This window comes from Lepidochelys kempii, chromosome 2 (assembly GCF_965140265.1).
Source record: "Lepidochelys kempii isolate rLepKem1 chromosome 2, rLepKem1.hap2, whole genome shotgun sequence".
Lineage (NCBI taxonomy): Eukaryota > Metazoa > Chordata > Testudines > Cheloniidae > Lepidochelys > Lepidochelys kempii.
This window is the reverse complement of record NC_133257.1, coordinates 146886546-146906966: the sequence shown is the minus strand read 5'-3', so window position 1 is coordinate 146906966 and position 20421 is coordinate 146886546. Positions and strand designations below refer to the sequence as shown.

Sequence of the window (20421 nt, the reverse complement as noted above, 5' to 3'; positions counted from 1 at the left end):
GTTGATTGCTACCCATTGAGCCCAGCAATCTAGCCAGCTTTCTATCCACCTTATAGTCCAAAGGCAGACCAAAGGCAGACCAAAGGAAGGGCCACATCTTGCAAACACAGGTTCCCCACTATGAACTGCAGGTATTTGAAGAGGGAATAATGTACTGAGACATTCAAATGTGCTTTTTGGAGATTTGTAGCACATAGAAATAGTCATTTCTAGATTTTCTTGATTGAGAGACGTACTCCACCCAGAATCTTATTGCTGATTATAAAGGAGATCAGTCTAGATCTGGGAGTATGTGCCCATCCTCTTTTGGGAATCCAGAGCTATGGTTTTCAAACATAGGATTCTAAAATTAGGTTTCTAAATCCATATGTAGACTTCTATTAACTTCAGTGGAAGCTACTGATGCTTTGCATTTTTAAAAACCAGGTCACTTATTTATGGATTTAAATTCCTAATTTTAGAATCCTATGTTTGAAAACGTTGGCCCAGTAAATCTGAAATAGGTACCCTCCCAAGGTGGGACAGGTGAAATTGCACACAGTCAAGAAGATATTGAAGGAGTTCCAAAGAGATGTCTATCAGAATAAAGAAAAGAAAATTAAGGAAGGAACATGAAATGTGAAAAGTAGCCACATTGTACCAAATAAAATGCAGTTTGTCCTCAGTAGTTTTAGTCCACGCTGGGTATAGTCTTTCAAACCTGTTCCCAATAAGAGATGAGATATAGACTGGCTAGCTTTTGCTTACTGGAGGAGGAGCTAGAGAAACTGCTTATATCTGGAACCTCAGGTGGATACCAAGAAGTATCCCTTTGCCCTGTAGAGGAAGGGAATGAGCAAAAGGGCTGCTTTTGATCCATACCATTGTCTTCATAGCTATTGCCCCAAGGAAAGAGAGGGAAAAAATGCTCCTATAGGGAGTTTGATCTGGTTTGAAGCTTACCTTATTGCTGTGTCTGAGGCCTCACTAAACAGCTTTAATGCATCAAAGGGACATTGGATCACAGGGATCTTAGAAATGATTTTTACTTCCCAGGATCACAGCCCAGTCTGCATCCTTATTATTCCATTTTCTGTATGCCCTTTCATCCGATTCAGACTCTTATAAATCATCAATACCCTCAGTGTGGCCTGGGTGGAAACATTAATATGGGATCCATTGTTTGACATAGATTTCACTGAGCTCAATGAGCTACCTCTACTCTTTGTTTTCAGTTAAACATTGATAATCAAAGAGACTAGCATTTCATAGATTCATAGAATTTTAAGATTGTTAGGATCATCTATTCTAGTCTAACCTCCTACATATGTAGGCTATAGCATTTCACATAGTGATTCCTGTCTCAAGCCTGTATCTTCAGTTTTGAGGTACAGAATCTCTTTTAGAAAGACTTTCAATCTTGATTTAAAGACTTAAAGTAATGGGCAAGTGATGGTAAGTTGTTCCAATGGAGGGGAAGGTTAAAGGACTAGAGACCCAAGTATCAACCCTACATTGCATCAGAGAAAATGAAGACTTTCTGTATAGAAGTCAGCATTTGGCATTGCAAGCACAGCATGCTGAAGAATCAGAGAGGGCAGTGCAGAACAGGGAAGAAAACTGGCAGTATGTGACCTCAAGAAGGAGGAGGAGGAGAATCCATATACTCCCAATGCAGATAGAGCTAAGAAACTGTTTTCAGGCTCTCTGCACAGGTATTATGGAGGAGAATGGTTTGGAAGAGTCATCTGAAGGAAGGGATCAGAAGGAGACCCCATCGACTGGAAGGCATAGGATGCATTGTCCTAGGGATGGAGGTTCTAAGACCACCACTTCCAAGAGGAGGAGATGGGTGGTGGTGGTTGGGGACTCCCTCATAAGGGGGACATAGTCATCCATATGCCATCCAGATTAGGAAACTTGAGAAGTGTGCTTCTTGCCTGGAGCTAGAATTCAGGAGTTGTCTGCCGAGACCGATCAAGCCCTTGGACTGCTGCCTGTTCCTACTTCTCCATGTTGGCACCCATGATACTGCCAAGAATGACCTTCAGCAGGTCACTGCAGATTATGTGGCTCTGGGAAGAAGGATAAAGGCATTTGAGGCGCAAGTTGTGCTCTCATCCATTCTCCCTGTTGAAGGAAAAGGCTCAGGTAGGGACCACTGAATTGTGGAAGTAAATGTGTGGTTACACAGGTGGTGTTGGAGAGGCGGTTTTGGATTCTTCGACCATGCGATATTGTTCCAGGAAGAAGGATTGCTAGGAAAAGATGGGATCCACATAACAAAGAGAGGGAAGAGCATCTTCGCAGGCAGGCTTGCTAACCTAGTGAGGAGGGCTTTAAACTAGGTTCACCGGGGATGGAGACCTAAGCCCTGAGGTAAGTGGGCAAGTAGGGTACCAGGAGGAAACACAAGAAGGAGGGTGCAACAGGGGAGGCCTCCTGATTCATACTGAGAAAGTAGGGTAATTGGCTCGTTATTGTAGGTGCCTGTACACGAACACAAGAAACTTGGGAAACAAGCAGGAAGAATTGAAAGTCCTGGCACAGTCAAGGAACTGTGATGTGATCGGAATAATGGAGACTTGGTGGAGTAATTCACATGACTGGAGCACTGTTGTGGATGGTATAAACTGTTCAGGAAGGGCAGACAGGGGAGAAAAGGTGGAGGATTTGCACTGTGTGTAAGAGAGCAGTATGATTGCTCAGAGCTCCAGTATGAAACTGGAGAAAAGCCTGTTGAGAGTCTTTGGGTTATGTTTAGAGGTGAGAGCAACAGGGCTGATGTTGGGGTGGGCGTCTTCTGTAGACCACCAGACCAGGAGAATGAGGTAGACAAGGCTTTCTTCGGACAACTAACAGAAGTTTCCAGATCCCAGGCCCCAGTTCTCATGGCAGACTTCAATCACCCTGACATTATACCTTGACTTTAGCAAAGCTTTTGATATGGTCTCCCACAGTATTCTTGCCAGCAAGTTAAAGAAGTATGGATTGGATGAATGGACTATAAGATGGATAGAAATCTGGCTAGATTGTCGTCAATGAGTGATTAATGGCTTGATGTCTAGTTGGTAGCCAGTATCAAGTGGAGTGCCACAGAGGTCAGACCTGGGGCTGGTTTTGTTCAAGATCTTCATTAATGATCTGGACGATGGGATGGATTGCACCCTCAGCAAGTTTGCGGTTGAAACTAAGCTGGGGGGTAGATATGCTGGAAGGTAGGGATAGGGTCCAGAGTGACCTAAACAAATTGGAGGATTGGGCCAGAAGAAATCTGATGAGGTTCAACAAGGACAAGTGTAGAGTCCTGCACTTAGGACGGAAGAATCCCATGCACTGCTACAGGCTGGGGACCGACTGGCTAAGAGGCAGTTCTGCAGAAAAGGACCTTAGGATTACAGTGCACGAGAATCTGGATATGAGTCAACAGTGTGCCCTTGTTGCCAAGAAGGCTCATGGTATATTGGGCTGCATGTATAGGAGCATTGCCAGAAGATCGAGGGAAGTGATTATTCCCCTCTAGTCGGCACTGGTGAGGCCATATCTGGAGTATTACATCCAGTTTTGGCTCCTCCACTACAGAAAGGATGTGAACAAATTCGGGAGAGTCCAGTGGAGGGCAACGAAAATGATCAGGGGGCTGAGGCACATGACTTATGAGGAGAGGCTGAGGGAATTGGGCTTATTTAATCTGCAGAAGAGAAGAATGAGGGGGGATTTGATAGCAGCCTTCAACTACCTGAAGGGGGGTTCCAAAGAGGATGGAGCTAGGTTGTTCTCAGTGGTGGCAGATGACAGAACCAGGAGCAATGGTCTCAAGTTACAGTGGGGGAGGTCTAAATTGGATATAAGGAAAAACTATTTCACTAGGAGGGTGGTAAAGCACTGGAATGGGTTACGTAGGGAGATGGTGGAATCTTCATCCTTAGAGGTTATTAAGGCCTGGCTTGACAAAGCCCTGGCTGGGATGATTTAGTGGAAGTTGGTCCTGCTTTGAGCAAGGGGTTGGATTAAATGACCTCCTGAGGTCTCTTCCAACCCTAATCTTCTATGATTCTAAATTACCATCACTATATATGTCTTATTTCTAGCCTGAATTATTTTAGCTTCATCTTCTAACATTCAAACATTTTGGGCCTGGGCTTGATAAAGAGCCATCTACTATCAAAAATCTTTTCCCTGTGTAGGTACTTCCAGTTTAAGATCAAGTAACCGTTAAGATTTACTTGTTAAACTGAATAGATTGAGCTTGTTTAATCTCTCCTTATAAGGAATATTTTTCAAGGCTCAAATAATTTTTTTAACTTTTTTGGACACTTTCCAGTTTGTTGTTGTTCTTTTTTAAAGGGTGGGCACCAGATCTGGACACATTATTCCAGTAGAATTCTGATTTATGCCATATACAGTGGTAACAACACCTCCCTACTTCTGAAACACGCTAATCTCCTGCTTATACATTCAAGGAATTCGTTTTCTTTTCTTAGTCCCACATAGCATACTGTCAACGCATGTTCAGTTGATTATTCACCATGACCCCCAAGTCCTTTTCTGAATCACTGCTTTTCAGAATACAGTTCCCCATCTAATAAGTGTGACTGACATTCTTGGTTCTTAGATGACTAATTTTGCATTTAGATGTATTAAAGTGCATAGAACCGGTTTACCATGCAATCTGGATCACTCTGTACAACTGATCTGTCCTTATCATTATTTATCTCTTCACCGATTTACCTCTTCACAAATTCAGTAGAGGATTTCCAACAATTATTTTCCTGAGTTTAGACAAATGTTCCCCATTCCCAAAAGAAAAATGAAGTAATATGCTGGCAAGCAATAAGGACAAAGTTTAGGTTGTGTGGCTGTGCTTAGTTTGAAGTAGCACCTTAAATTTCCATATTCTGGTTTTCATAATTTTTTGTGATTTTTGTTTTTAATTTTAAGCTAATATTCTTTTGGGGGTTTTGTAGCAAGCCCTTATCTGAAGATTCCTGTGTTTTTAACTGTTGAATGTAGGGTTTCCCTTCTCTCAGAAGTGTACAGTGAGAAGAAAACCCTGTTATGGAAAAGAAAACTTCACTTACCGAAAAAAAAAGAACAAAACCCTTAAAGCAGAGTTATATTTATTAGGGGGAGGAATCTGGGACCAAAACTTTATGCAGTGAGCTGTCTCTTTATAGGATTGTTACCTAATAGTTCATTGCAGACTGGTATAAGAAGATAAATTTCCAAATAGGAATTACATTTTCTATTAATTGAACAAAATGTAATTGTCCATGTTTCCCCTAATCATTTCACATAATATAAAATACTCTGAATTAGGAAACAAAGTGCCACAATTTTTATTATGTACACACTGTACACCCAAAGAAGCTTCAGAAGTGTTGCTAGTAAATAATTGGCTAGATTTTGTGGCAGTAGGTACTGTATGACAGTTAATCAGCATTTGGCATGTGAAGCTTTGAAAACCTGACATGAAATGGCTTATGTTTTAAAATGTGTTTTTATTTGCTATTAAAGTATTGCTTTATATTAACATTTTTCAAAATCCCAACAGGAAGAAATGGATAGCAACCCCATGGTATCATCTCTTCTTAATAAGATAGCAAATTATACCAATCTGACTCAGGGAGTGGTAGAACATGAAGCAGATGAAGACAGCAAACGAAAAGAAATCAAGGTATCCAAAATTTTGAAAATTATAATTATTGTTATTATGTAGTATTTTCATTACAGTGGTAGGCATTGTGTAAACACAAGGGAGGCATGGTTCCTGGCCTGAACAGTTAATCCTTTTAGGGCTGGTCTACACTACAAAGTTAGGTCAGCTTAACTACGTCACTCAGGGCTGTGAAAAAATTCACAATGCAGGCCTGCTCTGCACTAGGAATTTACATTGGCATAGCTAAATCTCTCAGGGGTGTGAAAAATCCACATCCCAAGAGACATAGCTATACCAACCTACCCCCATATAGAAAGTGCTGGGTTGATGGAACAATTCTTCTGTCAATCTAGCTAGCGCCTCTTGGAGAAGTTGATTTACTACATTGGGCGGGGGGGTGGAAGGAGTACTTGTGGCACCTTAGGGACTAACATTCATTGGATGCGATGAAGTGAGCTGTAGCTCACGAAAGCTTATGTTCAAATACATTTGTTAGTCTCTAAGGTGCCACAAGTACTCCTTTCCTTTTTTTGTGGATACAGACTAATACGGCGGCTACTCTGAAACCCGTACATTGATGAAGGATCCCCTTCCGTTGCTGTAGTAAGTGTCTGCACTATAGTAGTGCAGCTGTAGCTGTGCTGCTTTAGCACTTGAAGTGTAGAAGTACCCTAAGAGCATGTCTAGATTGCAGCTGGGAGGGTCCTTCCCAGAATGTATAGACAGACATGCACTACCTCTGCCTGAGCTAGCCAGCTAAAAATAGCATTGTGGCCATGACAGCTTGAGCTAGCCACCTGAGTATGTACCCAGGGGTCAGGCAGGTTTGTATTCAGGTGGCCAGACTGAGCTACCACCCATTCTGCCTCTGCCATGTTGCTATTTTTAGTATGCTAACTTGAGCAGAACTCGTGTGTGTCTATTTACCTGTGCTGGGAAGCACGCTCCCAGCTGCTGTGTAGACATAGCTTAAAAGACAAACTGACTAAAGGTAGGGGAAAGGGGCACAATGCACAAAGTGGTTAAGCTGGTGATAGAAAACATCTTAATAAATTATTAGGGCTGTCAATTAATCGCAGTTAACTCATGCAATTAACTCAAAAAAATTAATTGCGATTAATCGCACTTAAAACAATAGAATGCCAATTGAAATTTATTAAATATTTATGGATGTTTTTCCACATTTTCAATATTGATTTCAGTTACAACACAGAATACAAAGTGCACTACGCTCAATTTATATTATTATTTTTTTATTATAAATATATGCACTGTAAAAATGATAAAAGAAATAGTATTTTTCAATTCACTTCATACAAGTACTGAAGTGCAATCTCTTTATTGTGAAAGTGTAATTTACAAATGCAGATTTTTTTTTTTTGGTTACATAACTTCACTTAGAAACAAAACAGTGTAAAACTTTAAAGAATACAAGTCCACTCAGTCCTACTTCTTATTCTGCCAATCAATAAAACAAACAAGTTTGTTTACATTGACAGTAGATACTGCTGCCTGCTTCTTATTTACAATGTCACTTGACAGTGAGAACAGGTGTTTGCATGGTACTTTTTTAGCTGGCACTGCAAGGTATTTACATGCCAGATATGCCAAATATTTGTATGCCCCTTCATGCTTCAGCTACCATTCCAGAGGACATGCTTCCATGCTGATGACTCTCATTAAAAAAATAATGCGTCAATTTTCTGAATATATTTCATGTTATAGCAATCTTGGATGATGACCCAGCACATGTTCATTTTAAGAACACTTTCACTGCAGATTTGACAAAACGCAAACCACAAAAAAAAAAGAAAAAAGAACCTTCTTCTGGTGGCATCTGACTTAGATGATGAAAATGAACATGTGTCGGTCCACACTGCTTTGGATCATTATCAAGCATAAGCCATCATCAGCATGGAAGCATGTCCTCTGGAATGGTGGTTGAAGCATGAAGGGACATACGAATCATTAGCACATCTGGCACGTAAATATCTTGCAATGCCAGCTACAACAGTGCCATGCGAACGCCTGTTCTCACTTTCAGGTGACATTGTAAACAAGAAGCAGACAGCAGGGTCTCCTGCAAATTGTAACCAATTTTGTTTGTCTGCGTGATTGGCTGACCAAGAAGTAGGACTGAGTGGACTTTGTTTTATTTTCGAATGCAGTTTTTTTGTTTACATAATTCTACATTTGTAAGTTCAACTTTCATGATAAAGAGATTGCACTACAGTACTTGTATGAGGTGAATTGAAAAATATTTTTTTGTTTTTTTACCGTGCAAATATTTGTAATAAAAAATAAATGTAAAGTGAGCACTGTACACTTTGTATTCTGTATTGTAATTGAAAGCAATACTGAAAATGTAGAAAAACATCCAAAAATATGTAATAAATTTTAATTGGTATTCTATTGTTATATATTGTTTCTAAGGCCTCTAAGAAGAGGGCCGTCTCCCCTACACTGTCCAAATCAAGTGAAACTCAGTGCCCCAACACAGATATGTTAGGAGTTCACAGGGAACATGGGTCCAAACCTTTGGTACCAAGGGCCAAGACTCCCCTAAACAGACAGCCACAGAAGGGGCAGCACTGGCAAGAGAGAAGAGGGAGCAATCACTGGCTGCACAGTTGGTACCACAGTGCAGCAGCAAAAAGGATTCAGCCGTTCTGATGTCCACTGCCCAACCTAAATCAGTGCTATCCGCTCCACCAAGAGGTAGCAGATCCTCCCACTCACCTTCTGCTAGATCAGGGTTCACTATCCTGGATGACCTGGCTATTTATTCTGACTCAGAGTTGCTGATATTTGTGGAACTGGTCATCTCCAGGGAGATACCCACACTGCTGGTGCTCCATTCACCAATACCATCAACCAGCCGAGGGAGTTATTTCAAGGCATACTCTGTCTCCGCCAGTGCCAATTCCTCCAGTGAACTAGAGACTAAGACAGTGCTCCCGCTGCCCACTCTGAGCCACAACATTAGCCCAGATAGGGATTCCTGACTCTCCTGGGCACCCTCACATTCCTGAAAGACAATCTGCAGGGCTTGAGATCACTGGCATCTTCCCCCTTGGGCATCAACCTCTTACCCTGGTGGGATTCCTGGTATTCCTACGGCAGACATCTTGACTCACAGGTATCTCGGGGAGGTACACACACAAAGATCACCATAAAGGGAAGATCTTCAGCCCCCTCATTATGAGGAGGAGAATCAACCTGAGCAGACAAACCACTCAGTTCCTCTGTGGCACTTTCTTCCTCATTCCCTGATGAGGCAGTGACATTGGCTTCTCTATTGCCACCCGATGACTACAAGCAGTTTCAGGACTGCTTGCTGAGGATTGCAGAGTTGCTACAGATTCCCCTGGAGGCAATCCAGGACTCTACTTATGAGCTGCTTGACATCCTTCAAATTGCAGGCCCTAACAAATAGATACTTTACATTAATGAAGCGATAATGGAGCCAGCCAATAGGATACGGCATATCCCAGCCACTTGTGCCCCCACCCTGAAGGGGGTTGAGAGAAAGTACTTTGCACCATATAACAGGACAGAATATCTATTTTCTCATCCTGCTCCGAACTCCCTGGTGGTTCAGGTGGTTACCAAACTCAACAGGCTACACCATCTCAAGTCTACTCCTTCTGATAAGGATGCTAAAAGACAGGACTTGTTCAGGTGGAAGAACTTCTCTGCCAGTCTTCGGTTCCACATTGCCTGTTATCATGCTTTATTTTCTACATAAGATGTTATTAATTATGACAAACTATCTGAGTTCAGCAACAAACTTCAGTTCAGGCCACAATTTCAGGACATCATTGGTTAGGGTAAACTAATAGCCATGTTGACACACCATGCCTTGTTAGACATTGCTGTGGCACTTTGCCCTGCTCACAGAACAATGGCCTTACTCTGGCTTCCATCATCCCACTTACTCCATGCAGGGTGACCCCAACAATTTTTCTGGTCCTGAATCTGCCCAAAACCATCTCCCCTGCAGTGTCCAGTCCCTCTTAGTGGACACTCACAGAGGTAACACCAAATTTGCTGCCTCAAAAGAGCCAGTACACACAACAGCTTGTTCTCCTAGCTAGGGTTATGCACTCCTCCTTAATATACAAAACTAAGATGGTTGTGTAATAAAACAGGAATAAGTTTATTAACAAAGATTTAAGTGATTTCAAGCAAGAACGAAAGAGATATGAAAGGGTTACAAACAAAACAAAACAAAAAATCCACTTTCTAATGTCTAAAACTTAATTCTAGCATAATACATCTTTGCCTAACCTAATATCTTACTCACACCAAGTAATCAGCATTCTCCAGCTTGATTAACAAGAGGACCAATCTTTCTTATATACAAAGCACTGACTTCTTCTCTCAGGTGATGGATACCTTAAAGTCTTTCAGCAGTTCCTTACATCTCCCAAATTTGTTTTTGTCTTCAAAGTCAGGAAGCCATTCTGGGGGCTCAACTATGTGTGTCCACCAGGTAGCCAATGCCACGTTAACTTTGTCATCTCCTGTGGTTTATGGTGTAAATGATCTTCCTGTAATCTCCATTGCAAACGAATAGCCCATTTTACCAGTCCCTGGTCATACCTGGCATGGTTTGCAATTGAGCCAAAGAGGTGTTTGCATTTCTTCTTTGTTGGATACAAACTGTTTTGTCTCCTTTGTCTGTTTATGCTCTCCAAAACATAGTATCAGACAGTATCCATAATTTCACATGCAGTGTTGTTACATATATTTCACAATGACATTAATGACCAGTGTGGTATTAGTTTTCAAGTAATGTATTACAAATCACCTTTTAAATAAATATGAAAACTGTGTGAGAGGTGTATTGAGCTGGTCAGATCAGGTGATATTTACTGTTACATACCAGGTGTATGTATACCATCTGGTGCTGGGGTGCTCTTATGGTCACAGATCATAATTCTGCTTCCTGCTCCATGGCAACTTCAGTTGTCATGAAACGGGCCTCATGGCTGCCATCTTGCCAGGTCCCCAAGTCGGTTCAAGTTATTGTGGAGGACTTTCCCTTTGAGGGCAACCTTTCTACAGTCAGAGAGGGTCTGAGCCTCCCAGGAAGCATTAGAAACTGCAACATAGCCACCCTGCCATCATCTTCCTCTCAGTCTTATCTGCTGCCAGGAGATCATTTGATGGGACCTTGGGAATTACCCACAGTGGAATACAGATAGGCACCATTAGTGTTGGCTTGGCCTCGTCAAGGAATACTTGTAAAGCCCTCATAAGCTGGTCTCCCATCTCCGAATGTATTGTGATAGCAAGACTTTCACATAGACATGGCAACATCACTATCATTGGTGCTTGTGCACCTGCTATTCTTGCCAACAAGGAGGACAAGGAACAATATGCATGAGTCATGTATAATGTAATCAGAATAGTAGCCACACACAACATTATCATTGTGTTACCCAATGCCAATGCCATGCTGGGACCAGATGCTAGATCAGCTTGGCGAGAAAGTGTTGGGGATTTCTTTGTGGATGTGACCATGAACAATAATGGTGAGTGACTGCTCAAGCTTTGTGCTGAAACTGGACTCCATATTTCTAACACGGATTTCCAATGAAAAAACATACATACATGGATTTGGTATTAGAATGATGGAGAAACCGGCAAAGAGCTAGACCATGGTCTTATATCTAGTCAGTGGAGAAGCTGTGTACACTATTGTTGGGTGCTGAAGTTGGCAATACTGACCACAGGTTGCTTGCGGACATGGGGAAACTGAAGTTGAAGGCAACTGAAATCAAGACTTCCATTAGTCATTTAGTCACAGTACAAAACCAGGCTGAAATCTGCAAACCATTTGATGTTCTAGCCCTTGCAGATGAAAATTTTGAACACAAGGAAATCAATAATTTGTGGGACTGTTTCCAGTCTTCTATTATGGACGCTCTCAACAGAGTGCTGGGGAAAATGTGCCCAAGCCCCAAACATCAATGGATCCATCAACAGACCCTGGATGTCACAGATAAATGACATATGGCTCACTTAAACAGGAACAACCAAGACTACTGATGCCTCAATGCCTTGTGTAACACAGTTTTAAAGCAGGACTAGGAGATGTTTAGGCAAATAATGCTCGATTGATGGAAGCTGTATTGGCAAAAAATGACTATGATGCTATCTATAAAGAATTGTGCACCTTAAAAGTTGGTCCACAGAACACCAGCTTTCTTATCGGCAATGGATGCAGTAATATAGTCCACACGTAGGAAGAATGTGTGAATAGATGGCAGAACACTTTCAGGAGCTTCTTAACCACCCCATAAAATCTCCCCAGCTCCAGCAGGATGTGAAGAGTGGAGTAACCACCCCATATGTAATGTAGAGGATATCACTGTTGAGGAGGTTAGAAGCACATCCCGTAAGCTCAAGTTCTGCTGGTGTTTGTTGTATAGCTACTGAGCTAACCAAGCATGTTGGAGATTCCATCTTGGAGTGGCAGACCCATGTTATCAACAAAATACGGATTAAGGAGAAACTACCTGCCTACTGGTCCTGTGGAATTATTCTTTCTTTTTGGAGATGGAAAGGTGATGTTCTGATGTATTCCAATCACCATGGCATCGTGGCATGGTGATTGGAATACATCAGAACGTCACCAATCGTGGCATTTAATTGGTATACAAACTGTTCACAGTGGTTCTTCCTGAGCATGTTAAACCCAACATAAGCAATCTATGGCCTCTACAGTAAGCCAGATTTGTGCCCATCTGATCAACCGCAGAGCAGAATTTTACTGTTAGATAAATTATTGAAAAAGCTTAAAGAGTTTCTGCGCAGGAAGGATGAGGTGTATATAGCCTTTATTGATTTAAAATCTGCCTTTGACTCTGTTGATCATAGCTCTCTTTGGCTCGGCCTGGAAGCTGCTGTGCCTGGCAAGCTCCTCAGCCTCTAATAGAAATGCATTGCCAAAGTGAGAGCTGTTTCTGGTTAGATACTAGGATGTTCAACGGGTTTGAATACAACTGTGGCATCCATCAAGGAAACATGGCTACCCCATATCTTTTCAACACTGTAATTGACCATGCAGTGCATGATTTCTATATAATAGACCTTGAAAATGGGGATGACAGGGCTGCGTTTCCATCCTCATGAACTAATCTCATCAGTGCACTGAATATATTTATGGAAGAAGGAAATAGGCTTGTGTGACAGTCTGTATCCCTATAAAAAGAAAAGGAGGACTTGTGGCACCTTAGAGACTAACCAATTTATTAGAGCATAAGCTTTCGTGAGCTACAGCTCACTTCCTCAGATGCATATCGTGGAAACTGCAGCAGGCTTTATATATACACAGAGAATATGAAACAATACCTATTCCCACCCCACTGTCCTGCTGGTAATAGCTTATCTAAAGTGATTTCCAGCACAAATCCAGGTTTTCTCACCCTCCACCCCCCCACACAAATTCACTCTCCTGCTGGTGCTAGCCCATCCAAAGTGACAACTCTTTACACAATGTGCATGACAATCAAGCTGGGCTATTTCCTGCATAAATCCAGGTTCTCACATCCCCCCCACCCCCATACACACACAAACTCACTCTCCTGCTGGTAATAGCTCATCCAAACTGACCACTCTTCAAGTTAAAATCCAAGTTAAACCAGAACATCTGGGGGGGGGGGTAGGAAAAAACAAGAGGAAACAGGCTACCTTGCATAATGACTTAGCCACTCCAAGTCTCTATTTAAGCCTAAATTAATAGTATCCAATTTGCAAATGAATTCCAATTCAGCAGTTTCTCGCTCGAGAAACTGCTGAATTGGAATTCATTTGCAAATTGGATACTATTAATTTAGGCTTAAATAGAGACTTGGAGTGGCTAAGTCATTATGCAAGGTAGCCTGTTTCCTCTTGTTTTTTCCTACCCCCCCCCCCCCAAGATGTTCTGGTTTAACTTGGATTTTAACTTGAAGAGTGGTCAGTTTGGATGAGCTATTACCAGCAGGAGAGTGAGTTTGTGTGTGTATGGGGGTGGGGGGGATGTGAGAACCTGGATTTATGCAGGAAATAGCCCAGCTTGATTGTCATGCACATTGTGTAAAGAGTTGTCACTTTGGATGGGCTAGCACCAGCAGGAGAGTGAATTTGTGTGGGGGGGTGGAGGGTGAGAAAACCTGGATTTGTGCTGGAAATCACTTTAGATAAGCTATTACCAGCAGGACAGTGGGGTGGGAATAGGTATTGTTTCATATTCTCTGTGTATATATAAAGCCTGCTGCAGTTTCCACGATATGCATCTGAGGAAGTGAGCTGTAGCTCACGAAAGCTTATGCTCTAATAAATTGGTTAGTCTCTAAGGTGCCACAAGTCCTCCTTTTCTTTTTATAGGGATACAGACTAACACGGCTGTTACTCTGAAACCTGTATCCCTATGTTCACCCTTTTTACAAAACTATAATGGATTTTGTATAAAGTATGCCTTGGGGGGGTATCATTTGAAAACTCATAATGTGCTGATCATTATTGTCCTGGTAAAATATGTGTGGCCATATTGTATGAAAAGTTATAAGATTCTACTGTACAACTTTACTGAGACATGCTCCAAGTTCAGAAAAGCAGGCATAAACCAATTCATCAGAGACAAAAGACAACCTGGCGCTTCAGTCAGGTGTCAACAAAATCAAATGGACTATCACTTGGTTAAGCGGCCATTCTTTGGGAGGAAAAAGGGTGTGAGCAAAAAATTTCCAGGCTGGCAAAAAAACTCCCCAGATTACCTCTCCTCCCTTTCTCTCTGCTCATGGCATCAACAACACCCGCAGAACAAGATGGTAACACTGAATTTGGAGAAGGGTCCTGACTGAAACATGTGGTGAGAGAGACTTTTGCTTTATGTTCACTTAGCTTCTTACATTAGGTATTAGTATGCGTTTTACCTTTTATTTCTTTGTATCCAATTCTGACTTTTATGCCTCATTACTTGTAATCTCTTAAAATCCATCTTTCTGTAGTTAATAAACTGGTTTTATTATTTTATCTAAACCAGTGTGTGTTTGGATTGAAGTGTTTGGGAAATGGACGTATCATTTTCTATTAATGAAATGACAGACTTTATATGAGCTTGTATTGTCCTGGAGGGTGCTGGGCAGTACAAGATGCACATTACTGGGGGAAAGTCCGTGATTGGGAGTTTGCTGTTGTTGCCCGGCTGTATAATTCATGGGTGGCTGGCTATTGCATTCATACCGTATAGCTGGGAGTGATTTACATGCTGGTGGCTGTGTGTGAGCAGGCAAGTGGTGTAAAAGGCATCTCAGGATGGAGAATTATGGGGACACAGCTGTCCATCAGTCCAGATTGTATCCTGGGTAATGTCACAGTTTGGTCTTTAAATCAGATGGAAGAAGACCAAACTGATGAAAGCAGCTGATGAACCTCTACCCCTGCCCATCGTAATTGATGGAGAAGAAGTTTGATTCATTGACTCGTTTGAGTATCTTGGTTCCATTGTCACCACAGAGGGAGGTTGCCTTGCTGACATGAAACATCAAATCAGAAAGGCTCTGAGTGTTATGCGCACTCTTTGGAAGCCTCTGTGGTGTCAACTAAGATGCATATCTATCAAGCAGCAGTGACTTCTGTCCTTTTGTATGGCTCTGAAATCTGGGCCACAACAGAGACACAAATGCACCAGTTGGATACTTTTAATATGAAACAGCAGTGATATCTTGAAGGCATATGGTGGTTTCATCATGTTACAAACAAGGATGTGAGGCATTGAACCAACCAGTTTCCATTGTCTTCCCAAGTGACTTAGTGCTGGCTCAGGTGGCTGGGACATCTGCTCTGTATGCTAGAGTTCATACCAGCCTGCCAGCTTTATGCATTCAATCCAACAAAAGCTGGATGGAAAAGACCTTGTGGACAGCACATGTTGGAGTGATGTCATGTATTCTGATCTGGCCCACCTCAGCCTTAATATAGAGCAAGCCGCAATACTGGCAGGAGACTGGGCTCTCTGGAAACAGATGATCCAAAGTGTGCACTCTACACTCTATGAGCGGAGAATGAGTGATTGACCATCACTCAAAGAAAGAAAGGTTACTTAACTTACAGTAATTGGATAGAGTTTAGGTACCATAAGACCATGTAGTCTGACCTGTATAATGGAGGCCATTTAATTTCACCCAGTGACCCCCTGTATTGAGCTCAATAACTTGTGTTTCATTAAAGACTATCTTCCAAAAAGGCTTGATCTGACAACTTCAAGAGATGGAGGATCTATCGCTTGTCCTTAGTAATTTGTTCTAATGGTTAATCATCCTCACTATTAAATATTTGTGCCTTGTTACTAATCTGAATTTGTCTGACTTCAGCTTCCAGTTCTTGGTTCTTGTTAAGCCTTTATAATGTTAGATTAAAAAACTGTTTAATACTTGGTATTTTCTCCCCATGAAGGTACTTATACACTGTAATCAAGTTGCCTCTCAATCTTCATTTTTATAAACTAAACAGATTAAACTGGAAGTCTCTCATTGTCAGGCATTTTATTTCAAGCCCTGGAATCATTTTTGCAGCTCATTTCTGAACCCTCTCCCATTTTTCAACAACCTTTTTGAAATGTGGACCCTAGAACTGTACACAGTATTCGTCTCACCAGTACAATATATAGAGGTAAGAGTACCTCCCTACACCTATTCAATATTCCCCAGTTTCTACATCTAAGAAGCCCATTAGTCCTTTTTGCCACAGCATTGCACTAGGAGCTTACGATCAGCTCATTGTCCACCATGCCCCCTCAAATCCTTTTCATAGTCACTGCTTCCCAGGGTAGAGTCCCCCATCTGGTAGGTGTGTCGTGAATTCTTTGTTCCTAGATGTTTAACTAGATGTTCCTAGATGTTTAATGGGGTCAGCTCATCAAGTGATCCAGATTGCTCTGTTTAACTAACCTGTCCTCATAACTGTTTACCACTCTGCCAATGTATGCTCTTGGTATTATTTAATACTTTCTTTATTAGAATGTCATGCTGTACTAAAACAAATGTCTTACAAATGTCTGAGTATATTACACCCATGCAGTTATCTTTATCAATCAAACTTGAAATATCATCAAAGAATGAAATGAGGTTATTTGACAAGATCTATTTTCTGTAAAACAGTATTGACTGGCGTTAATTATATTCCAATACTTTAATTCTTTATCAGCTTTTCCATTATCTTGCCCAGGACTGATACCAGTCTAACTGGCCTGTAGCTACCTAGCTCATCCCACTTGACACCTTTGAATATTGGCACAACATTAACCCTATTCCAGTTTTATGGAATGTCTCTGGTATTCCATGGTTTGTTAAAAATTAAGATCTTCTCAGCCAACACTTTTAGGACTTGTGTGTGCAATTTATGTGGGCCTACTGATTTTAAAATGCTTATCCCTAGTAGATGCTGTTTAACATCCTTTTTAGTTACTAATAGACTAGAAAAAACTTCATCATCCTCATTTGATATGAGTAAAACATCCTGCTTCTTTCCAAATACAGAATAAAAATATTTATTGAACACTTCTGCCTTTTCTGCATCATTAACAGATTTACTTTCTCCATCTAGTAATGAACTTATACCATTCCTATGATTTATTTTGTTCCCAATATATTTAAAAAAAATCCACCTATTGTTCTTAATCTTACTAGCTATGGATTTTTCTCTTGTGTCTTTAGCTTCCCATAATAATTTTCTGCATTATATAACCTCTTATTTATATCAATTTCTATCTTTTCTCATCTGTAATATATTGCTTTTTAATTTCTAATTTCTGTCTTCTGTGACAGACCCAGACTGGTTGGGTGCAGGAGTCTGGTAGAAGGAAAACACATTGGAAACTGGATGAATAGTTTTCTGTTTCCTGAGCGACCAGGGCAGGGGCCAGAGCAGTCAGGAAGGTGCTACAAGCAATTAAGTCAGGCAGACTCCATAAGGCACCTGGAACCAATAGAAGCAATCAAGGGAAACAGGCTAATCAGATCACCTGAAGCCCATTTAGAACCAGCTGGGACTAGTTTAAAAGGAAGCCCCTTCAGAGAGGCCAGCTGGTAGGAGCTGGGAGTAAGCTGGTGTGTTGTGGGAAGACTAGAAGTAAGAAGGTGCACAGTAAAAGAGCCGGGAGAACAAGCATGGTCAGGTACCAAGGAGGGTGCTAGGCGGGGCCGTTTGGGGAAGTAGCCCAGGGAAGGGCTATAGCTCCGGTAGTATAGGAAAACTACTTGTTGCCACTGTCAATTAGGGTCCCTGGGCTGGAACCTGGAGAAGAGGGTGGGTCTGCGTCTCCTACCCCACATTTCTACAGAAATGCTCCCTGAGTAGGAAGACAGGGGCTAAAGAGGGTTCTTACACCAAACCCGTTGACTGACCGATCATGAAGGTGGCTCAGTAAGCTGTAACCCTTGCCTCTGAGAGGGGAGAGAGGCTACACTGAGGGTCACAAAAAACCTCTGAGGCAAATCCTAACCACCTAGAAGCGCAGGACCCCCCGAGGCAAAGCCGATGTCCTGCCACACTTCACAGACACTTTCAGCCAGAAAAATTGTCCTTTTTTCTTGATTGTAGAATTGTGGATTTTCACAATCGACTAAACTTATTTTAAAGAGCTTCAACTTCTAATTTTTATTCCTAATTTCCCCCAAACCATTTTGCTCATAGTTTTCCTCAGCTTTGGGAAATAATCCCTTTTGAAGGAATGGTTAATTAATTTATCTTTATCCATCATCGTGAGGTCCAAAACAGAGCAACCTCAGGTTGGGTCCAATACCTTTTGTGTTAGAAAATGATCATCTATAATTTTTAGAAACTTTAATGATCATTTACAACTAGCAGCATGGAACCTCCAGCATATGTCTTCCAAATTGAAGTCCCCCACAACAGCACAGGTTTTATTCCATCCAGTGCAAACAGCTGTTTAAGGAGTAACTCATCCTGTTGTATGGTTTGATTTGGTGTTCTGTAACAGAGTGGCGCTCCATCTTTCCAGACTACTGTACCCCTTTCAGGAGTCTGATTTGTCTTGAGTACTGCTAAGTTTCACGTCTCTTAAAAACTATTTGCTTACAAAATCAGCCATAAAAATACACAAATGTCACAGCACACTATTACTGAAAAATTGCTTCCTTTTTCGTTTTTACTATAAAATTATAAATTAAATCAATTGGAATATAAATATTGGCCTGCCCTGGTCGCTCAGGAAACAGAAAACTACTCATCCAGTTTCCAGGGTGTTTTCCTTCTACCAAACTCCTGCACCCGACCAGTCTGGGTCTGTCACAGAAGATAGAAATTAGAAATTAAAAAGCAATATATTACAGATGGGAAAAGATAGAAATTGATATAAATAAGAGGTTATATAATGCAGAAAACTTAATTTCAGTGTATAATATATAGAGCAGTATAAACAAGTCATTGCCTCTATGAAATTTTAGTTTTACTGACTTCGCTAGTGCTTTTTGTGTAGTCTATTGTAAAACCAGGCAAATATCTAGATGAGTTGATGTACCCCCTGGAAGACCTCTGCATACCCGCAGGAGTACACATGCCCCTGGTTGAGAACCACTGCTGCAACAGGTTCCCCAGCAGTACTTCTGCCTTAGCTTTGTTAGTTAGTGCATTGACCCATAGTGATTCAATATCTTGTGGATCTGAGTTATTAATAAGTCTAAATCAAGTAATGGTATATTTGAAGTAGGGTTCCACCTCCCCACTCACCTCTTTTACCTACTATCCTTGCTGAATAGGTGATAACCAGTGATTTTAACATTCTAATCATGCATATCATCCTACCAGTTTTCAGTAGTGTCACTTACATCAAGTTTCTTCTAATCAATCAGAATTTCCAGTTCATCTTGCTTGTTACCCAGATTCCTAGAATTGGTATAAAAACAAGCCCTCCCCCTCCCCCAAGAAAAGCAGGGAGGTGAAGGGACAAAATTAGAAAGGCCAAGGCACAAAATGAGATCAAACTAGCTAGAGACAAAAGGGTAACAAGAAAACATTCTACAAATACATTGGAAGCAAGAGGAAGACAGGGTAGGCCCGTTACTCAAGGGGCTGGGGGGAGGAGAGGGTATGGGGAGGGGAGAGGGGGAAGGACAATAACCAAAAATGTGGAAATGGCAGGGATGCTTAATGACTTCTTTGTTTCGGTTTTCACTAAGAAGGTTGGTGGTGATTGGATGTCTAACATAGTGAATACAAATGAAAATGAGGTAGGATCCAGAATAGGGAAAGAACAAGTTAAAAATTACTTAGACAAATTAGATGTCTTCAAGTCGCCAGGGCCTGATGAAATACATCCTAAAATACTTAAAGTGCTGACTGAGGAGATATCTGAGCCATTAGTGATTATCTTGTAAAAGTCATGGAAGATGGAGGAAATTCCAGAAGACTGGAAAAGGGCAAATATAGTGCCAATCTATAAAAAGGGAAATAAGGAAAACCCAGGGAATTATAGACTAGTCAGTTTAACTTCAGTACGTGGAAAGATAATGGAGCAAATAATTAAGCAATCAATTTGCAAACCCTTAGAAGACTATAAGGTGATAAGTAACAGTCAGCATGGGTTTATCAAGAACAAACTGTCAAACCAACCTAATATCTTTCTTTGATAGAGTTAGAAGCCTTGTGGATGGGGGGAAGTGGTAGATGTGATATATCTTGAATTTAGTAAGGCTTTTTATACTGTCTTGCATGACTTTCTCCTAAACAAACTAGGGAAATACAACCTAGATGGAGCTACTTTAAGGTGG

At 41.3% G+C, this 20421-nt stretch overlaps 1 protein-coding gene across 1 annotated transcript in view; it reads left to right on the top strand.

Annotated features, from left to right (window-relative positions):
• The window catches only part of SLC12A7 (solute carrier family 12 member 7), a 334571-nt gene that overhangs the window by 165524 nt on the left and 148626 nt on the right, over nt 1-20421 (top strand). Inside the window, exon 3 of the mRNA XM_073332427.1 lies at nt 5534-5656. Within this exon, the coding sequence (XP_073188528.1) occupies nt 5534-5656 (123 nt within the window). The remainder of the gene's footprint in view (nt 1-5533; nt 5657-20421) is intronic.